At 40.4% G+C, this 15,264-nt stretch overlaps 1 protein-coding gene across 4 annotated transcripts in view; it reads right to left on the bottom strand.

The window, feature by feature from the left end:
• NCKAP5 (NCK associated protein 5) overlaps window positions 1-15,264 on the bottom strand; it is a 615,409-nt gene that overhangs the window by 591,590 nt on the left and 8,555 nt on the right. For all 4 annotated transcript variants that reach the window (XM_014075805.2, XM_087711234.1, XM_014075806.2 and 1 more), the window contains exon 2: window positions 3,034-3,142. In XM_014075805.2, the coding sequence (XP_013931280.2) occupies window positions 3,034-3,126 (93 nt within the window). In that variant the 5' untranslated portion in view covers window positions 3,127-3,142. The remainder of the gene's footprint in view (window positions 1-3,033; window positions 3,143-15,264) is intronic.

The following is a 15,264-nucleotide window of genomic DNA, read 5'->3' as shown; positions in this document are numbered from 1 at the left end:
AGGGGAAGCACATCAGGACTATTAATCCTTCTCATTAAACAACTCCATCAGTTGGGACTTATGAAGTATACTTTCTTTAATTTTTTTTTCACTGTTCTATTGTTTATTTCTTTTTATGCTGTAAGTCAGAAAAGTCTTAGCAAGTCAAGTAGTGTCTGAACATATAAATAATAATAATAATAATAATAATAATAATAATAATAATAATAATAATTATTATTATTATTATTATTATTATTATTATTAAAATATTAATATGATTATACACCTTTCTCTCAAATTTTACAATACGCATATACATAGCCAAAGCTAGGTAGAAAGCTGACTGAGCAATCATCCTTCATAAACCCAAGATCAGCATGTCATCTTTTGTGTTCTTAACTTTCCAGCTCTGAATTTCTCTGCTTTTGAAAGCAAGTATCCACTTATTAAAATATGTCAGTAGGGAGAAGCCCTGAGGAAGTGGGGGAAATTCCTCTCCACTCTCCGATGATGTTCTTGCTGTTAATTCCACAGATCTTCCTTTAAGCCAAGACTGCAACTATTTATGGTGCTGGTGCTGACCAGCATTTATTTCTGGCACCAAAATCAATTTTTTGGGGAAAAATATGTTTGTGTGTGGGGGTAAATTGTGTGGACTGAGGCAGAAAGGCAAAAAGTTCATCCTTTCATCATCTCTCCTATTGGAACTATTACTGATGCAGAAAGGAAACACCCTAGATCAGGGGTGTCAAATGCCCATGGGGTGCTTAGATTTGGCCTGCGGGACCACCCTGGAAACAGCAAAGGTCAGGCCCACAGTACCTCTGCCACCGAAAACAGAGTTTGGGAGGGCCACATGTGCCCCTCCCCAGCTCTGTTTTCACAGGCAGAGGGTTGCAGGAGGCCATCACAGCCAAATTATGAGCTCGCAAGCTCATTTTTGCTGGCAAAGTGCTCTGGCCACAGGTCCCCCTGACATAAGTGACTCCCAAAGGTCAAACACAACCTACCCCTGACCCCCAAAGGTCAAACACAACCTTTATGCAGCACTCAATGAAATCGAGTTTGACACCCCTGCCCTAGATTGTCACCTCTCCTTTCCATACTGTCTAGGACCATCTGATTTCAACACCAGCAAAAAAAAATAATCATATGACCTTCCCACATTTGTGCTTTGAAGATTCATTCCACGTGCCAGCTCTGATATGAAACATTAACCTGAGAGGCTGATTTATTGTTTATTTTCAAAGGAGAAGACTCTACTGTTGCTTTTTGGAAGGCAACCAATTCCCAGTCCAAGTAGCTGCAGTTCCCCAAATATAAATGAAGCTGTCTGGGGTTGCTGGAGATTTTGAAGTTACCTTATTGCCTCAGTCCTTTTTCTTTAGATTCAGGTGCATCCCACTGAAGCTTGGCTGAAGCTTAATCTGCTGACAATACATTCTACAATGTTATCCATATCCCAGCCATTACATCGAGCGATAAAAATGTCAGAACGTGCTGCAATTCTCAGCAGCATTGTGATAACATCCAGCTCCACCTTGAATGCTCTTCCAAAGAACACTCACATGACATGACTTAAAAGGAATTTTGCATATATTTTTCCTCCAGTCTGTTAAGGAACCCATTAATTTAAAAGTGTGTCTCTAAGCCCGGGGCGAGTCTCACAGGGATCTCCTGCTCCCATCCCCCACCCCAAATATTACTATTTTTTTTTTTTTTGGAAAACCCCGTGAGATTGGATGTGTTGACAACTCAAAGCAACGTTTCTCTGTTTGCTTCAGAGTTTGACAATGATTATGTGCAAATGGATGTTTCTTTTAAGTGGCAATGTAGAAACATGTATATGCTTGCAGGATGAGGCATAGCTTAAATATATTTCATTTAGATAATGAGTGAGAGAGTTTCGGCATTTAACAAAACTACAGTACTAATTTAACACCAAAGACCATTCAGACTAACTTCCGTGTCTCCGAACACAAACAGAATTAATAAAAGACAATATCTGTAAATCAGGGTCGAACTGTGGGGTCCCTGGTGTGTCCTCTCACCTTGGCTGTTTCCAAAGTCTCATTACCCAATTAGGTAACATCATCAGTGCTAACACAGATACAAACATGTTGCAGATTGTTACAATTGTGGCTAAGCAGATATACTGTGGAAAGCAGTAAGCTATTCGCAGATCCACTGCACATGCCTTTACAGGTTCAAATGTCATGTGTGAAGCAGACCAAGAATTCACATTGCAATCACTAAATAAGATTTTAGATTCCTCCACTATCAAAATCATTACTAACATATACAGAGTCATTCTCCTAGGGGAAAAAAACAGCCTAGGTTTGCCAGCAAAAGACAGCCAATAGCAAAGATTATCCATATCTTTCTTTATGAATAAAAAGGTGCAGTTTATTTCTTTATTGCAGGTTGATGCAATGTCATTGAACAAAACATGTGGGGTTTTTTTGTCTCTTGAAATTCTGATTTTGGAGCATCACTATTAGCACGATTCACAGCTGAATTGCTTGAGAGGGCATTAATATTTATTTAAATGTAGGTCAGCAAACATTTCTTGAAATTTGTCCACATGGTAGAATAGATCACAGTCATGAACTTTTCAAATGAGAGATGCTATCTAGGAACTTTGCACAATACATAAAAACAAACATTTTTGAAAAATGAACTAAACAATGAACTAATTTACTGAGAAGTTGTGAAATCTCAACGTCTTAGCATGGGTTTAGCAATCTTAGTATGGCATACCGGCATACCATGAGATCTCATGAGATTAAGTGATCTTCTGATATCTCATCTATCAGCAACTTTAATTTATTTTTTAATTTGCTTTGGGGAATAGTATTTAAGGACTTCAGAGGCACCCTGGGTAGTGCATTGCTGACTTTAGGATTAGACTCCTTAAAATCAATGGGACTTAAGATGTCAATATGTGTTCAATTTACTAATGCTATGTACATTTTGAAAAAGCTGGACCATCAGCACATAAAGGCATACTGACAGACAAATCTAGAAGCACAGAAATATTTTTATGCTCACCATGAGTCTGCTATCCAGAGAGAATCTCTTCCCAAACTCCTTTTTTACAAGTTGCCGCTTTTTATCCATAATGTTCTTTGTTGGAAATGCCATGTATTTGCAATTTTCACTGGGAAGAAAATAAAAATACATTTATTTTATATAAAAAAATAAACTTATCAAAGTAATATTACACCTCTCTGTGTCTGTGTATCTATTGCCCTACCTGAAGTAAGTCTGTGTGTGTGTGTGTGTGTGTGCGTGCGCGTGCGTGCGTGCGCGTGCACGCATATGACTGGTCAGAGCTGGAAGTACTACACATCTCTTTAGTCCGTACACCATAGTGTACACAACAAATAACATCCAAACTTAAGGATCTACAGATCAACAATTACTGTATGTTCTCAGTTTTAAGTAGTGACTAGACAAAATGAAATTCCTCTCCTTCTCTACTGGAGAAGGAACATCTAAGAACATCCAGAAGCAGTTGGCATCTTCTGCAGGCCACCTGCTTGAGCTTATTTGCTTAAGAGGTCTGCCATCAAGAATAGTGCAACTTCAGAAAATCAAAATCATGGACAGATGCATGTGAACTTTAATGAGCAGATGCTTTAATTAGTAATTCATTAGGTTTCAGTAAACAATGACAAGGACTTCAGGCAAGTTAGTGGTCACTGAGTTATTGAATAAAATTCCTCATACGTCAAGTCAGGCATTGGAGGCTTCTAACGTTGTTTCATTCTCTCTTCACTGAACGTACTATTGAATGTAGCTTTGAAACTGAGGTTCCTTGTTTATGAAAGCTACTCTAGGATTTTCCTGAGTCCGTTTTCTGATATTAGAGAAGAGCATATACAGTGAGTTACAATTCACCTTGTGGAAAAAAGTTCACTAATGGTTTCTTACTTTTTGTAAATGAATATATCGTTTGGTTGCATTTATTTGTTTATTTGCAATGCTTATGATGTTATACCTCAATCCTGGAGAACTATACAGCAATACATAAAATTAAAAAAGGATATAAGCATAAAATCCCAAACTTAAAGGTAGAGATGAATGCCCCACTCAGGGCACTTAGGAATCAAGACTTGCTGGAATAATATACATTTACAGAATATTAGCAACATTGGACAATGTGCAGCTTTGAGGGAAAGGGTGCTGCTACAGAGGTGGATCTCAACTAGCTTAGTGTTTTTGAACCTCAGCAACATGCGTGGACTGGAGATTGCTGGCTGGAGAATTCTGGGAGTTGAAGTCTACACACCTTAAAGTTGTTGTGGTTGAAAAACACTAATCTAGCCTGTATTTTGTAAATCTCATAAGGGGTAAATCTCAACAGGATTTCTTTAGACCAGGACTGTCAAACTTGCGGCCCACACCTGGATTAGCAAAGGAGGGGTCCCAATGCATCACGTGATGTCACCATGACCATGACCCATGCTTTAGACGATGAGACCAGATTCAACCCTGACTAGCCATTCTGTGATATATTACATGTTCAAGAAAAAGTCGCCATCGTGGAATTATAAAATGCAGTGTCATATGCTGCAGGGATACATGGAAGAATTTTTATATTAAAGATGCAGCATCTAAAGTACTGTAAAATATACTAGAGGGAGCACTTATCAAAGGCAGCAAAGGCAGCAATAGAAAACTAGATTCTCTTTTCCTTTCATCTCCTCTGGTTCTTCTTTTTCAGCAACTGATAGGTCTGGCTCAAATTGTATAAATATTAGGTTGAGAGGTTTCCTTTGTTCGTGTGTGTGTGTGTCTGTGTGTCTGTGTGTGTGTAATTCATTTATTTATCACATATATATATATACACACACACACACACATACACACACATATACACACATACATATTCACACATACACATTCTCACACACACACACACAGACACACACACACATATATATAGTCGCCCATGTGACCGGAAATGAAGATGCCGACGACACTTGTCAGACCACCTTAAATTACCTCAGACACAGCACTGGCATGCATAAGAATATGATGTAAACTTGTTTTTTAAAAGGCATCTTTGGTTTCCGTTAAAACAACTTCAACACACGCAATGTTCTGATTGCACCACAAATGCAGTGGTCATCCTTATCTTTCACAAAGGTACTGAGTTTTATAAATATGAGCATGATAGTGTAGAATAATCATATCCAAGGACCAGTGGTGGGTTTCAAAAATTTTTGGAACCTCTTCTGTAGGTGTGGCCTGCTTTCCAGGTCCACTGGTGGAACCTCTTTATTGTAACGTGTGGGTTGTTGTGAGGGAATTGACACGCAGGAGCCATGTGCAAGACAGATCTTTATTATAACACAGGTGACAAGCGATTCAAACGTTCCCTGCAACTGTCAGGGTATTTATACTAGCACTCAGACCAACTGTCAAAACGACCAACCAATCAGGTCGCAGCTGGTATTGCATATTGAATATGCAACACTCCTTCCCCCCAGTTCTAAAGACCAAATGACCAGCCAATCACGTCGCAGCTGGTATTTGCATATTCAATCTCTCTCCTTCCCCCCAGTTCTGCTGTTTCAAGATGGTGGTGAGTCCTTCGTAGCTAAATTTTAGAACCAGGAAAAAAAAAACAGGTCCTTTGGAATCTTTGCAGCAGGGAGGCTCTCGTTGTGTTGTAGCTCTCGTTGGTTCGAGAAGCAAGCGGTGGCCTTTGCAGCGGAAGGAGGCTCATGGTGTAGAGGACAGTCTGGTGTATGTTGTGAGTGTGCTAGTGTTGGAGAGGCTTTAGACAGGTTGAGAGAGCGTAGCCGGTGGTGCTAGGTGGCAGCTTGGAGAACGAGGCTGTTGTTGAACGCAGCGATTGGAACGAGGCGGTTGGAGTGCCGTAGGAACAGCTGGTGGCAGGCATGCCGTAGGAACAGCTGGTGGCAGGCAGGCAGGCAGGCACAGCTGGCGCAGTTTAGCCATCACGGTCCATAGCTCGTCCCTGAGTAGCGGCGGCGGCTCCAGTCGAGGTTAAGCGTAGGAAGCCCGTCCCTCGGACGGATGGAGGCCGTGCCTGGAGCTTACTGAGGTTGGCTACAACCGGAGGCTGCTGTTGATGTCGCTTGCTGGCCATAGCGGCGGCCCTGACAGGCCCTCAATGTTGGAAAGAAAAAAATTTTTTTTCCTGCGTTCACGTTGGCTGATGTTGTTAGGCTCTGCGGGAATCGCATATCAATCCCATCCTCGTCGCCAGTATTGTAACGTGTGGGTTGTTGTGAGGGAATTGACACGCAGGAGCCATGTGCAAGACAGATCTTTATTATAACACAGGTGACAAGCGATTCAAACGTTCCCTGCAACTGTCAGGGTATTTATACTAGCACTCAGACAACTGTCAAAACGACCAACCAATCAGGTCGCAGCTGGTATTGCATATTGAATATGCAACACTCTTCTAACTGGTTTGGTAGATTTCACAAACCGGTTCTACCAAATAGGTGTGAACTGGTAGGAGCCCACCTCTGATATATGTGTGTGTGTGTGTGTGTGTGTGTGTGTGTGACTGGGATTTGAACATGGGCTATTTTACATGTTAGGCCCTTAACCTCTATGCCACAAGCTCTCCTCCCTTATCAGCTGTTTTGTCAAGGCACCTGGTATGCCCCAAATTTGGGAGGGAGCAGTATATATATAAAGAGCAGAGTCTTCCTTCCCCAAAGGCAGTCAGCTGCTAGCAGGGAAGGGTTTACTTTCCTCCTTTTGAAGAGATACTCATAGTTGCAGATGACTTGCTACCATCTGCTAAGAAATGAATAAAAATGTAAATTTTAAAAAAATGCTCATGAACGACATTCACAGTCCATAATTCTCATGCACTTTGTGTCATCAACACATTTTGATTGCCTCGTCTGCATTTGGTTATTTCAAAAGCGGCAGAGAGGAAGAAAATAAGAACAGTAACTTTAGGAAGCATTTTTAGTGACAAGAAATGTGAATAAATTCTATAATTTCTCTGCAGGAAAAAAATGTAAATCTGGTTGATCAATGGCCAAATAGCCACTGATTAAATATTAATTTAGTCTCCACATGAAAAAATAATATTAAACTCAATAGAGAATATTTTTTAGTTTATACATCACATGCAAACAAGATATAAATGGTTTTCTTGGTTGACTAGGTTTTCAGATTGCATTCAGTCACAGTGTGGTTTGTTTGGTATTGATAGTGTGTTTTGTATGGCTTATTTAATAAGCTAGAGTTAATCAAACCATGGCTGAACACATAAAATAACCTAAGGTATTCTCTCACTTTGCTACTTCTTTAGTGCTTTCCATGCTCTATGGCAATGGCAGTAGAGATTTTTACTTAGTTCACTTTGACTATTTGCAACTACAACCTGAATAGAAATATTCAAGGGTATTGGGTTATATCATTCTTTTCTTCAAGTGGTAGAATTATGAAGCAATACAACTGGCATTTTCAGGACATAATTTATATGATTGTGTATGTCCTGAAAACATTTAGAAGATTATGATTTGCTCTAAGGCAGGGGTGGGCATGCTGGCTCAGGAATTGTAGAAGTTGAGGTCGACAGGTTGTTAAGCAATAGCAATAGCACTTGGATTTATATACCACTTGATTGTGCTTTATAGCCCTCTTTAAGTGGTTTACAATGTCAGTATCTTGCCCCCAACAAATTGCTGACCTTGGAAGGATGGAAAGCGGAGTCAACCTTAAGCCAGTCAGGATCAAACTGCTGGCAATTCTGCAGGCAGCATTAACCTGCAATACTGCATTCTAAGCACTGTGGCACCATACTTGCCCATTCCTGGTTTAAGGTGAAGGTAAAACCTTCAAATTGAGCTTGACTTTAGTGATTTCACATCCTCCTTCCCATTTAGTTTTCTCAGGGACTATATAGCTTTGCACTGCATGTACCCTAAGGTTTTTTAGCTTTCTAGTGTCACTTAAAGACCTGAATTTTCCATCCAAGGAGTAATCAGGTCCAGCCTGGTTAATTTTTCAAGATGAGCAATGTTCTGCCACCAGCTAGACTAAGCTTGCTTTATTAGTAATGTAGGATGTTAGATAGCTCATACTTGTGCCAATTGTAATATTAGCCTGTAACCTAAAGAATAGCACTTTAGATTCAGACCACATGAGCAGTGGGCATAAGCTACTCCTACAAGATTGCTGTTCAATGACCAAAATCAAATATGAAAAAAGTTGATGATGAACAAATGTCTGCATTAATAAAGTGCTACCCATATCACTGTTAATTTCCCCAAATCTCATTCTTAACTCCCCTTACCTCCCTACCATATATTTCAAGGCCATTCAGAAGAATCTTGATTTCAGTTATAAATAGATAGAAGGTCACCCAGCTTTAGGTTTTAGGTTTTTTTTTTTTTTATTAGGTTTTATTGGGATTTATATGCCGCCCTTTTCCCTGAGGGGACTCAGGGCGGCTTACAACCACAGGGGAGGGGAAGTGCAAGGTCAAAACAAACACTTTGTGAACAAAAGAAAAATAATAAAACACAACTTTCATTCAGCAATCAAACACTCGGGCGGGTAATTGGAAGCCTATCCCCAGGCCTGCTGGGAGAGCCAGATCTTGAGGGCTGCGCGGAAGGTCTGGATCGTGGTGAGGGTGCGGATCTCCATGGGGAGCTCGTTCCATAGGGTCGGGGCAGCAACAGAAAAGGCTCTCCTCCGTGTGGTCGCCAGTCGACATTGACTGGCTGATGGAATTCGGAGGAGGCCCAGTCTGTGCGATCTAATTGGTCGATTTAGGGAGGTAATCGGCAGAAGGCGGTCTCTCAAGTACCCAGATCCACTACCATGGAGTGCTTTAAAGATGGTCATCATTATCCTGAAGCGCACCCGGAGACCAACAGGCAGCCAGTGCAGCTCGCGGAGGACAGGTGTAACGTGGGCGAACCGAGGTGCGCCCACTATCACTCGTGCGGCTGCATTCTGGACTAGCTGTAGTCGCCGGATGCACTTCAGGGGCAACCCCATGTAGAGCCCATTGCAGTATTCCAGTCTAGAGATCACAAGGGCTCGAGTGACTGTTGTGAGGGCCCCCCGATCTAGGTAGGGCCGCAACTGGCGGACCAGGCGAACCTGGGCAAATGCCCTCCTGGTCACAGCTGACAGCTGGTGGTCAAAAGTCAGCTGTGGATCCAGGAGGACTCCTAAGTTGCGGACCCTATCTGAGGGGTATAAAATTTGACCCCCCAGCCTAAGCGTTGGTGTATTAGCCAAATTATTGGGGGGGAAACACAACAGCCACTCGGTCTTATCCGGGTTGAGCACCAGTTTGTTAGCACTCATCCAGTTCTTAACGGCCTCCAGACCCCGGTTCATCACGTTCACCGCTTCATTGAGTTGGCACGGGGCGGACAGATACAATTGCGTATCGTCCGCATATTGATGGTATTTTATCCCGTGCCTCCGAATGATCTCGCCCAGCGGTTTCATGTATATGTTAAATAGTAGGGGGGATAGGACCGAACCCTGAGGTACTCCACATGTTAGGGGCCTCAGGGACGATCTCTGCCCCCCCACTAACACCGACTGCGACCTGTCCGAGAGGTAGGAGGAGAACCACCGCAAAACAGTGCCTCCCACTCCCACCTCCCGCAGTCGTCGCAGAAGGATACCATGGTCGATGGTATCGAAAGCCGCTGAGAGGTCAAGGAGAACCAGGATGGACGCATAGCCTCCATCTCTGGCCCTCCAGAGATCATCGGTCAATGCGACCAAAGCGGTTTCTGTGCTGTAACCAGGTCTGAAGCCGGACTGGAAGGGGTCAAGATAGCTAGCTTCCTCCAAGGCCCGTCGAAGCTGAAAGGCCACCACCTTCTCAACAACCTTCCCGATAAAGGGAAGGTTGGAGACAGGACGAAACCTTTAAAAGCCAAATACACAAGGCTTTCCATTTCATAAACTGAAAAGGCCACCATTAACTTTATTTTGTGTCTAGTGTACAAAATAGCAGTGACACATCCTGAAATGTTGTTAAAAGATAATTTTCTGAATTGATTAAAGGTAATATAATTTTATTGATGAAACTATCCTATTCTGAAAAGGTTTCTGGAGGAAACCTCAAGCTAAATTCCAAGGACTTGGATGGCTTCACTGATTCACAGCTACCCCCCAAAAAAGTTGGATATATAATAAAAATGTGTATATAGAAAACAACTTGGCCCGTTGTCAGATCTTGTTACAGGTATATGATATGCTCATTTATAGTTTCCTTCACTGACAATCACAAGAGTTTTCTCTACAACAGATATGCCAATATTTTTATAAATCCTCAGTGATCATTGCTAAGAAATTTTCAATCACACTCAGTGCGCAGCTTTTTTCTATACATTGCCACACCATCCTTGTCTAACTATTGATGTTGAACATAGTTTCAGTTCTCCTGAAGTTTGCACAACATTGATGAGTGCTGTCAAAGTCATAAGGAAAATCTATGTGGGTAACCAATCAAACTTTATTATGGATCGAATTCTAATTAACAGTTTGCTGGGCAACATAGCAACGTATCATTCAATTACAATCATACATCTGTACAATTAAGGTTTGCTGCAAAAGATGAAAAAGAAGTTGGAATTGTGTTTTGATCAGATGACAAATAATTTGTGTTGATTCTTGATGGAAACATACCCTTGGAATGTTTTTGATATCAAAGGAAGGGGTTCCCCCCCTAAAAAGCTAGAATTGAAAGGAGAAGTAAGGCAAGCTATAATATTCCTCTGCATATATTCAGAAATGAATCCCACTGTTTCAAAGTAAGGGGATACAGTATATAGTTGCAAACTTAGAATAGATCAGCTATAGACTCAATGAAATTTATCTCTGCAAAGCGCTGAAATTTAATATACAGATTGAAAATAATCCACGTTATTTATTCATTTTTACACAAGACTGAATGTTGCCCCTCCAGAGACAACCAAGGATTTTTGAATATTCAAGTGACACCAGCTTGTATAATAACAGAAAAAAGTTCAACAGTTTTAATCAGTACAGCTCTCAGAAATATCATGTCAGAATGCCTCTGGTTGAGGAACATTAGACTATGAAAGCAGCTTTGTCACATCAGACCTAGGGATGTTTACATGGCATTCCATCTTATAGCAGTCAATAAGTTGCATCTAGAAAGGCCTCAAACAAGAAATCAAGGTAGCCATCTTTCTCCATTTTTGCCTCCATGTATCTAGCTTATATAACACATCTAATATACCTTCCTCTTCCTATTTTCTATTTCCAATTCCCTATTTTTCTCACAACAACAACACTGTGAAGTGAGTTGAGCTGAAAGAAACTGACTGACGCAAGGGCATGCAGCTTTATTTCATAGCTAAGGCAGGACTAGAACTCCCTGTCTCCCACTCTCTAGCCTGATGCCTTAACCACTACACCAAACTAGACCAAGTTTAAACCATCCCTAACTGTGCTGGATTAATATTATATTTCTCTCTTATTCCCACAGTCTCCAAGGAAAGTAACAACAAGTATTTTATTAATTAGCTTTTTTTTGCCCATTACATGGAGTGGGTGGGAGGGACTGGGAACAGGAGTGGGAATGATGACAGCAACTCTCATGCTGATATAAGTCCTTGGCAGCTCAAGGATGAATGGAAAGCATTTCAGCTCAGCAGTGTGGACAAGTTTTTGGAAGCTGCTAATGGCAGAGGTCCAGTTTGGGAGATAGGAAAGGCAGAAGAGAAAATGCTTGAAGGATCTGAAGGAATGTCTTTCTAATATTTTCTGCTTTCCAACATCTATCACATATCATTGATGCTTTATCTGCCTAATAATAGGCCACATCTGGCTAGGTAACAAAGAGATGGATGTTGTCTGTCTCCTACTATGAAATGGAACTCCTGTATTACTTTTTCCTTGATTCACACTTGATTTGCAGTCTATGCAAATAGTTTTACAAGTACTAAGTCCCTTTCTTCTGCAACTACATCAGAAGCAATGATGTCTTAAGTGCAGAGGGGAGAAAGCTAAGTAGGCAATTATATGTGCATTTTATAGCCATTGTGCTTGCAAATACATAAACTATGCTAACACTTAGCAAATACAATGAGAAGGAAATTGTGAATCCGATAACAATCGCTGTAAACAAATTGAAGTGCCATGTTCATTATCCATGTAGCCGTCCATGCCAGGAACAGTGTTGCCAGGTGAAAGAGCGGAAACCAAATCATGCAGAAAACCGTTTCATCAGAACATAAAGACAATTATAACATCTGTTAATCTTTTGTGCCAGATGTAATTACGTTCTATGGAGAAGTCACCCCTTAAGGATGATTCCTTTAGCATCTGTTCAAAGGACAAACAATTGTGGGTGGGTAATAAATGACCCTTTACAAGCAAGCAGTAAAATGTGCATAGCGTGAAGTATAAACAGATCACTTTCAGAAAAAGTCAGTGCTTTAGCTTAACTCTTTACTGAAAAATCCTGGAGTGCCAACAGAATCACAATGTATATGGGTTACATTTGTTAAAATAACATAAATCATAAAAGCTAATGCTTCCTTTGTCCTTATTTGTTTACTGTTGACATAGGCTTCCAGTCTGAAAAGTTCAGCAAATAATTTTATCACTTTTTTCCAAACATGCCTATCTGCACAGGTAGTCCTTGATTTGCGACACAATTGATCAAAGTTTTTGTTGCCAAACGAGACTGCTATTAAGTTTTGTCCCATTTTCTAACCTTTCTTGATACAGTTGTTAAGTGAATCACTGCAGTTGTTAAATGAATCTGGCTTCTTCATTGACTTTACTTGCTGGAAGGTCACGAAAGGTGATCACATGACCTAGGGATGCAGTAGCCATTATAAATATGAACCAATTACCAAGCATCTGAATTTTGATCCTGTGATCATGGGGATGCTGCAACAGTTGTTAGTGTGAAAACCAGGCATAAGTCACTTTTTTTTAGTGTCGTTGTGACTAACCGAATGATTTTAAGTCAAGAACCTACCTGTCAACCCTGAAGCTGACCTGGCCGAAGCCATCTTAGAACTTCAGTGCTGCCACACTGGAATGAGGGGGAGGGGGGGAGATAGCTGGGGTTGTGAAGTCAAAACAAAATACTTTTTCTTGGGAACCAAGGATGTTCTCACACCTGATCAACGAAAGGAGGAGCAATATCACTAAAACAGCAGACACTGCCTTGATTAGGCCATGTGATTGATTGTTTGGGGTTGAGAGAAAAACTTTTACTTCTAATTAGATGAAAAGCAAGGGCTCCCTCAGAGTTGGTTTTCACCAGATATGTGCCAAAACGATATTTCCAATAAATCTATTTTTTGAGGAATTCACTGGTCTCAGAGTTTTTGCTTGCAATGGATTTATTACTTGGAACCCTGACACTACCTGTATAATCTTTACTGACTGACTGTTGAAGCAGTTATTCACAGAAAGATTATATCTGGGAATTCCTTTGCTGGGTTTTTTTTTTTTTTTTTAAATCAAAGACATCGAATACCCTGTATAAATCCTGTCCTTTAAAATGCATATAAGGTATAAATATTTATTTAAATTACCTATTGCCATATTATTCAGCTTAACATGGCCCTCTGCTGGCAATACTCACCTCCAAATTTTACCAGCAAAAGCGTGTTTTGAAAGGACTTGATGTGATAAGAAGCAAACTCATTTAAAAGAATGAGTTGCTCTTAAAATAAATAAAGAAAGAAAAATTGCATTGTGATGAATATGGAAAGCTGCCTGCTTACCTACTCTGCGAAACAAACATTGAATGGCCAAACTCCAATCTACAACACAACTGCTTTCAGAACTATCTCACAATTTAGAGATTGTGTCTTTGAAAAGATGCACTTGTTTTTCATGCTTGTGGTCATGGGGTGGGTGGCAGGAAATCTACTAAAAAATGATCTTACAGAATAACAGAATTGGTCTTCTACTGCAATCCTGCTCTAGCCAGAGATACAGATGGTTGAACGATCTCTTCTTAAAAATTTCCAGGATCACCCAAAACCTCTGAAGGAAGCCATTCCATTGGTTAATTGTTTTCATTGTTAGGAAATTTCCCCTTGGTTCTAGGTTAGTTCTCTCCTTGATTAGCCTCCATCCATTGTTTTTGTCCTGCCTTCAAGTGCTTTAGAAAATAGATTGACCCACTCTTCTTTGTGGCAGCCCATCATATATTGTAACACTGCTATCATGTCACCCCTACTCCTTTCTTTCATTAAATTAGATATACCTAATTCCTGCTCTTATATATATTAGGACATCAAATAAAAAAAAACCAAATACCTTTATTTAAAAAATAACCAACAGTTGTTTATTTGTAGCATTTTCAATGTGCACATAAGGATTTTCCATGGCACGGAAACCATTTTGATTCCCTTTAGAAACAAAAGAACTCTTGTAGACCAACTAGCTGAAGCCATCCAGCAGATCTCCAACCATCTTCAGCCTCTGCTTGTGGAGGAGTGGAGGAAAACACTGTCCATCAGGAAACCGCATCCCCTATCAAAACATCTTAAAGCTCTCCAGGCTCTTCCTAAACAAGTTAAAGCTGTATTCTGGAGACTGAATTTAGGGGTGGGAAGCCAAGGATTTAAATGAGCCAGTTATGACTCCTTCTCCTTTTCTTTTAGGGTCCCTTCAAAATACTAAGAATAGACCAAAATTGACATGAGGAAGGAAAGAAGGAAACAGTGATTTCTGGCTTTGGGGGGAAAGGTGGAATTGAGAGTGGAAGAGCTACAGAAGCCTTCTACTACAAACTGAAACAAAGAAAAGAGCGCCATCAAATTTTTGCCCTTTTACTGAACGGCTTTTTGATGGCCTGCCCTCAAAATGCCAAATGGGTGTTGTGGCTTGGCACACAAGTCGCCCATCTCTGAGCTATGTTACTGTTAAGAAAGGACCAGGAGTGCTTTCATATCATAGCTTCAAGTACCAAATTAAGCAAAATTTTCCCTTTCTGAATATAGTGATTAAGATTAAATCATGTTCCGGTAAATTAAGTTCAAGTAAATCCTATTAAATTACAATTATGACAAACCAGCTCCACAAGAAGAAAAATATGCTACAATAGTACCATAGCTGTAGCCAACACAACAGTCATTCAAAGCACATGAAAGCTGTCCATGAATATCTGACTGTGAAATGAATTTTTGCATACACCAACTCCCTTTCTTTAAAATATACAAAACCAAAAGTTTCTTAATAAAGGACAGTTTATTATTCTGATTTATTTCCATCTCACTCAGAGCAGCCAGTCCTAACAGT

This window comes from Thamnophis sirtalis, unplaced genomic scaffold (genome assembly GCF_051295495.1).
Source record: "Thamnophis sirtalis isolate CommonGarterSnake01/CBP01778 unplaced genomic scaffold, rThaSir2_p1.2 scaffold_1, whole genome shotgun sequence".
NCBI classification, from domain to species: Eukaryota; Metazoa; Chordata; class Lepidosauria; order Squamata; family Natricidae; genus Thamnophis; species Thamnophis sirtalis.
The sequence above is the reverse complement of the archived record's forward strand: the minus strand, read 5'-3'. Positions and strand labels throughout refer to the sequence as shown.